The sequence below is a fragment of the Oncorhynchus kisutch genome, linkage group LG9 (assembly GCF_002021735.2).
Source record: "Oncorhynchus kisutch isolate 150728-3 linkage group LG9, Okis_V2, whole genome shotgun sequence".
NCBI classification, from domain to species: domain Eukaryota; kingdom Metazoa; phylum Chordata; class Actinopteri; order Salmoniformes; family Salmonidae; genus Oncorhynchus; species Oncorhynchus kisutch.
Window position 1 is genome coordinate 41,238,524 of NC_034182.2, and position 7,104 is coordinate 41,245,627.

At 42.7% G+C, this 7,104-nt stretch overlaps 1 protein-coding gene across 3 annotated transcripts in view; it reads right to left on the reverse strand.

The window, feature by feature from the left end:
- LOC109878502 (RNA-binding protein with multiple splicing) overlaps window positions 1-7,104 on the reverse strand; it is a 68,531-nt gene that overhangs the window by 25,082 nt on the left and 36,345 nt on the right. Inside the window, exons 4-6 of one of the 3 annotated variants that reach the window (XM_031832604.1) lie at window positions 6,926-6,988; window positions 3,253-3,403; window positions 1,247-1,374 (exon numbers count right to left, since the gene is read on the reverse strand). In XM_031832604.1, coding sequence (XP_031688464.1) covers window positions 1,247-1,374; window positions 3,253-3,403; window positions 6,926-6,988 — 342 coding nt within the window. The remainder of the gene's footprint in view (window positions 1-1,246; window positions 1,375-3,252; window positions 3,404-6,925; window positions 6,989-7,104) is intronic. The other 2 variants (XM_031832606.1, XM_031832605.1) reach the window with 2 other exon arrangements.

Sequence of the window (7,104 nt, forward strand, 5' to 3'; positions counted from 1 at the left end):
CTACTTTGCAGACAGAGTTCAATGTGTGAAATCGGAGGGCCTGTTGTCCGGACCTCTGGCAGTCTATATGGGGGTACCACAGGGTTCAATTCTCGGGCCGACTTTTCTCTGTATATATCAACGATGTCGCTCTTGCTGCGGGTGATTCCCTGATCCACCTCAACGCAGACAACACCATTCTGTATACATCTGGCCCTTCTTTGGACACTGTGTTAGCCTCCAAACGAGCTTCAATGCCATACAACACATTTAAGTGCAGCCTTCAACTGCTCTTAAACGCTAGTAAAACCAAAGGCAGGCTTTCAACCGTTCCCTGCCTTTGGTTTTACTAGCGTTTAAGAGCAGTTGAAGGTTGCACTTAAACGTGTTGTATGGTAGTTAGCTAGGTAGGTAGGTTGGTAGGTAGTTATGGCTCTAGGTAGGTAGTTGTGTGTGTAGCAGTGTGTAGCAGCATTCCACTGCAGGCTTGCCTATGAAGCTAAGCACGGTTGGTCCTGGTTGGTCCCTAGATGGGAGACTAGATGCTGCTGCAGGGCCAGTAGGAGGAACTCTTTCTTTAGGGGAAATGTTTTTTATCCCAATGCCCCAGGGCAGTGATTGGGGACATTGCCCTGTGTAGGGTGTCGTCTTACAGATGGGATTGTTAAACAGGTGTCCTGACTCTCTGTTGGTCACTAAAGATCCCATGGTACTTATGGTAAAGAGTAGGCATGTTAACCCCAGTGCCCTGGCTAAATTCACAATCTGGCCCTCATACCATCATGGCTCCCTAATCATCCCCAGCTTCCAATTGGCTCATTCATCCCCCCCTTCCTCTCCCCCTGTAACTATTCCCCAGGTCGTTGCTGTAAATGAGAATGCATTCTCAGTCAACTGACCCGGTAAAATACGGGATAAATAAAGGTAGGGAGGTAGGCAGATAGGTGTGGTAGGTTAGGTAGGTGTGGTAGGTTAGGTAGGTGTGGTAGGCAGATAGGTGTGGTAGGCAGATAGGTGTGGTAGGTTAGGTAGGTGAGGTAGGCAGATAGGTGTGGTAGGTTAGGTAGGTGTGGTAGGCAGATAGGTGTGGTAGGTTAGGTAGGTGTGGTAGGCAGATAGGTGTGGTAGGTTAGGTAGGTGTGGTAGGCAGATAGGTGTGGTAGGTTAGGTAGGTGTGGTAGGCAGATAGGTGTGGTAGGTTAGGTAGGTGTGGTAGGCAGATAGGTGTGGTAGGTTAGGTAGGTGTGGGCTCAGGTGTTCGTTTTACCTGAGTGTGAAGTGAGGAGGGGTAGGTGAAAGCAGGAGGGAGGGCTTGCGACAGTTCCGCCGGGTACAGCGGGTATGACGCCCACATGTCTGGGCCGCCAGGGTACAGAGCGGGTACTGTGAGCTCATCTGCGGAGACAAGAAAAGGAGGAGAACGGTGAGGAGTGACGGAGGGAGTGGATGAGGGGGAACAGACAGGGTGGAGGAATGTGTGACACGTCATAAGTGGTCTCCTCTCTTTTTTAAGCATTGATCTGAAAGACCTGGATAGGTGAACGGGAGTCTCCCTGTGAAATTCCGCCATATTGCTTTCGCGTATCCTCTATATTAAGACCATTGTGGTTGGAAGAGAGGAGATGAGGAGAAGAAGGAACTTTAGACTAGTGTGATGCAGTGAGTGAGGTATTACAGAGTGCACGTGACTTGAAATAGAGGTAAGAGGGAGAAGAGGGACAGATGAAGAAAGATACAGGGTGAGATTGTTTAAAGGTGAGCAGAGTGAAAAGGCTATCGGTTGAGGGCGGGTGGATATTTACACTACAAAAAATATTTCAGATTAAAAGCAAAAAAAATCTACCCTAGTCATTAATGGGGCAGTTTATATATATATATATTTTTTAAAATTTTATTTAAATTTTACCTTTATTTTACTAGGCAAGTCAGTTAAGAACAAATTCTTATTTTCAATGACGGCCTAGGAACAGTGGGTTAACTGCCTGTTCAGGGGCAGAACGACAGATTTTGTACCTTGTCAGCTCGGGGATTTGAACTTGCAACCTTTCGGTTACTAGTCCACTGCTCTAACCAAAAGGCTACACTGCCCCCCCAATGACGCCCTAAGAACAGTGGGTTAACTGCCTTGTTCAGGGGCAGAAAAAACGTTTTTTTCCTCCTTGGCAGCTCACGGACCTTTCGGTTACTGGCCCGCTCTAACCGCTAGGCTACCTCCCGCCTCCTCTTTTGAAAGAGGAGATCATGTCCAGACAGCATCATATAGATCTACAGAATACCAATAGCTGTACCTATATCAACAACAATAACAATGGCTTCCATGTTCCAGGTGCCTTGTAAAACTGTCCATTTCAGTGTATTCTCAGATCAACTGGCAGATATACACTACAGGTCAAAAGTTTTAGAACACCTACTCATTCAAGAGTTTTTCTTAATTTTTTACTATTTTCTACATTGTGTTCTTCAACTTTTGACCGATAGTGTAACTCCTTATCAGAAAACGACAGCCATTGATTTCTGTTTTGGAGATCGGTTGACAATTACGCCGTAATCTTCATTCATCGTTTCCTTCCCTATTCCACAAGGACCCAACAAGTGTACTCCCTCTCTCCTCCGGCAAAAAGATTTCAGATAACAACATGTTTTGGTCAATAAGTAAGAATCTAGCTACAGCCAAGCAATCCACAGATGGCCTTATGTTCAAACTTAACGCTTGACAAAATATTTAACTAAACGTAAAACAGTACAGAGCTACATCAGCGAATTCCACACAATCTCAAGAGTCAAGGGGTTAGGTGCGTAGGATTATGACCGAGGCTAGTATTGCACACAAGAGAATATTTATTAAACATTCATTTAACAAGGGGAATGTGTTTGAGAGAGCTTGAGAACGAATATTAGTCCTTGATTAACCTCATTTAAAACCATACTGATTGACCAGAGACAAACTTTAAGACTGTCATTTCGTAACATTCCATACTCTCTAAATGTAAAAAACAAACATTGACCAACGGTGTCTTATAACTGATAAATGAAAACATACACACACGTTTCTACAGCTGTTTAGTTTGAGATCCTAAGCCCTAACTCCAACATGGCTCCAATCTAGGTTGTACGTAGCTCCCATACATCAACACTGTGTGTACCATTATAACACTCTGTTTATAATATAGCTACAGTTAAGGCCTACTATTTTCACCCCAAGTAAAGGGATTACCACTTATCAGTGGTGCAGGGCCCTGCAGCTTGGTCTGACAGACAGACAGAAACACTCACATGGGTCTCTGTTGATAAACTGTGGGCCAGGGCTCTGCTGGGAGGGAGGAGGGTTGGGAGTGCCCACCAGCTTGTTCTTGGCCATCTTGGTGTTGGCTTTGGCAAACTCCAGCCGCAGAGTCTGGGGGATCTCCGGGTCGAAGCGGACACCCTGTGTTCAAAGGAAGAGGGTGAAATACACAATAAATAAAATTAAAAACATAGAGCTTTGTTTGTCTTTTGTTGTCACGACGATAAAGATACACTTAGTTTCTGGGAAGTAATCACGCCGCCTATTCGATGGATGGAACAGAGTTATAAATCTAGGTTGTCTTTAAAATATAGGGACATTGGTTACACCCATCCAGTAACTTAGATATCCTCTATAATATGATATACTGTCAACGAGCAAATTATATCCTGACCAAATCACATGTAAAAGCCTGGTATTTGAAACCATATTGTGAGAACCATTGTAAGAGCTATTATAAAAGCTATTGTAGGAGATATTCGAAGAGCTATTGCAGGAGCTATTGTGAAGAACGTGGTCTTGAGGGATTCAACTTGGATTAGAACGTCCTTCTCATTCTGTTGCATGTGGTGACACAAGCATTAAGGTTTGGTTCATGGTGACCCAAACTTGGTGGGGATACCATGTCACTTGGTGGGGATACCATGTCACTTGGTTGGGATACCATGTCACTTGGTGAGGATACCATGTCACTTGGTGGGGATACCATGTCACTTGGTGGGGATACCATGTCACTTGTGTCAGCGGCAGAATACATAGAAGAGGGAAGCCACGAGACTGACCTCGCCACTTTCCCTCATGAACTCTGACCCAATACTGTGACCTCAAACCCCCACCAACCATAACACACAGCGATCGCCACACCTCAAAGCGATCTTTCGACAGCCCCCACAAATTTTTAGGATTCCACTGCAAAACATACAGTCAGGGGAGCTACATTTTGGCCATTGCGAGTAACTGACTCAAAGTTAGGTTACTTTGATTTCTGTCATCAATTATTAAAAACCTCCTTTTTCTACCAAAACATTTTTCCTTCTCCATTACTTTTAGCCCCAAGACTAGGATTGTAAAATGTTCCAACCCTACCCGAGACCGATGCTACAAATATGGAATGCAGGATGAACAGGGGTCCTCTTCGTCAGAAACAAAGGCACTGTTTGTTTGCTGTGGGTTGTGAATCAACAGTACAACACAGCATTAACCGGTGGCTATCTACCCTTACATCAACCCCGATATGAGAGTTTCTTTGTGTGTCGGAGATGGAAAGAAAAACACAGCGAATCGGATCAATGAAGAGAGAAGCCCGTGGAGTGAGTTCTGCGGTGCGCACCTAGGGTCGATTCTAGGTCCGTCCCAGCAGGCATGCAGAGAGCCGTGCTGAAAGAAGCGAGAGATCGCGGTTCTCATGAAGGGAGGAATTAACTAGGATTGCCTTGGCTCACCGTTCTCTGAGCCTCTGCCAATTGAAGCTACAGAGGGTATAATAAGCTATACAGGCATAATGAGGACTGCTTTAATTTGAACTCAGAATCAAAAGGTTCAGAGGAGAGTTGATTCTCTGACTTGAAATTGTTATTTTCACCCATCAGTTTTCTCGACACCTCCAACAGGTTTATATGTTTTGATGTGAAGGCAGATAGTACATGTATAGAGACCTCTTCTTCTTTTACTACAGTTTCATATGTAGCTAAAGACCAGGGATCATCAACTAGATTCTACAGTTGAATACGTAGCTAAGGACCAGGAATAATCAACTAGATTCTACAGTTGAATATGTAGCTAAAGACCAGGGATCATCAACTAGATTCTACAGTTGAATACGTAGCTAAGGACCAGGAATAATCAACTAGATTCTACAGTTGAATATGTAGCTAAAGACCAGGGATCATCAACTAGATTCTACAGTTGAATACGTAGCTAAGGACCAGGAATAATCAACTAGATTCTACAGTTGAATATGTAGCTAAAGACCAGGGATCATCAACTAGATTCTACAGTTGAATACGTAGCTAAGGACCAGGAATAATCAACTAGATTCTACAGTTGAATATGTAGCTAAAGACCAGGGATCATCAACTAGATTCTGCAAATTAACCTCAAGAAGCGCAAACAGATAGAATGTAAAACCTAATCATTTCAAACCTTGCTTACATTTGTATATAATCACATGTATTTCTATTATGAGTGGGAATACTTGGGAACAGATTTCTTAAATTAAAATCCCATGGAGCTGATTTCCTGGTATTTTTATGTCAAAAAATTATTATGGAAAAAAAAATGCCCAGAAAACTTGGGGGGGGGGGGCACAAGGTTTCTGCAGACACTGGGGGGGGGGGGGGGGGGGGGGGGGGGGGGCACAAGGTTTCTACAGACACTGGGGTGTTCTTCACATGACTCTGGGGAAATGGGCTGCACACAATAACAGAATTTTCAGCATTACTTTACCTACCCTAAATCTGATCTAATAACGTGAGCATTGCTTTTAAATGACATTTTTCGTCTTTGATATATGTACAACAATATCTCGAGGATTGGTCCATTTCGATTCAGTAGATGCGACATTCTGTAATAAAGTAGTCATTATTGACCCAAATATAACTTTTAAAATGTTTAATTTCTGCACCCGAGAGGCACATAATATGTAAATATAAAGCTGGAATAACTTAAATAAAAAACAAAGATGACAAAAAGACAGGCATTTGAAAGTTTTCTTTGCGTTCTCTGTGAATCTTTGTTTCGAGAGATAAACTTAAAGCTTTGCCGGGATCAGTCCTGTTTTGCATCAGTCTGTCTGCTTCATCAATGATTTCCTCAAGCAAGGTTGGTAGCCTCTGCTTGAAATCAGCTAGATTAAATTCAAATCCTAGATCAATGTCTGCTATTTCGGTGTGGAAGGAGTACTAATTCTACTGTGTTTAGAGTGATTGACCTTGTTTGATCCAAAGGGACAGCAAGGTTTTTATTTAACCTTTATTTAACTAGGCAAGTCAGTTAAAAGAACGCATTTTTACTTTCAATGACAGCCTAGGAACTGTGGGTTAACTGCCTGTTCAGGGGCAGAATGACAGATTTGTACCTTGTCAGCTCGGGGGTTTGAACTTGCAACCTTCCGGTTACTAGTCCAATACTCTAACCACTAGGCTACCCTGCCACCCCTTTATGTAAAAATTTAATAAAATGTGGTTTATTTGAAAACCTGCCTGAAAACTCACAGGTATTAAATAATATAGAGATTGTTGAGGGAATTGACACATTTCGATCAAAAATAATCCTGCAGTAAGTCACAGGATTTGAAATTATAGTCCATAATGTTGCTTGATCGGTGGTTAGGCTTTTAGCTGGACAAAATTAGGCTTGAATGGAAAAGTGCAATACTGTTAATGTAACCATGTGTTAGTGCAGGTTTTCAGTGAATTTATGTCAGTCACAAAGCTCATCTGCATTTCCTACAGCACATGAAAATTCTCAGCAACAAAAGAGAGATCAAATTAAGATCGTACATCTGTACTTGCCTTTCATGTTCTTCAGAGGTACAGATGCCCAGAAATGTATTTGGGTATTCGTAAGAGTGCCTATAATATATATTTAGCAACACATATTATAAACATTAAAAACACTGTTAGACTGGGCTGTGCTTGAGCTTGATGAGGGCATATAACTTACATTCAAGGCATTCTTGGCAGCTTCTGCCTCTGATCGGCTGTCAAAGCTGACAAACCCCACTGGCTGGAGAGATACAACAGGCAAGACAAAAAACAGACAGAACAAAGGAGAGAAACAGAGTTTTAGGCATAATACTGATTCCGCACTTCTCTGTCTGAGTGACATATACATGTATTTTT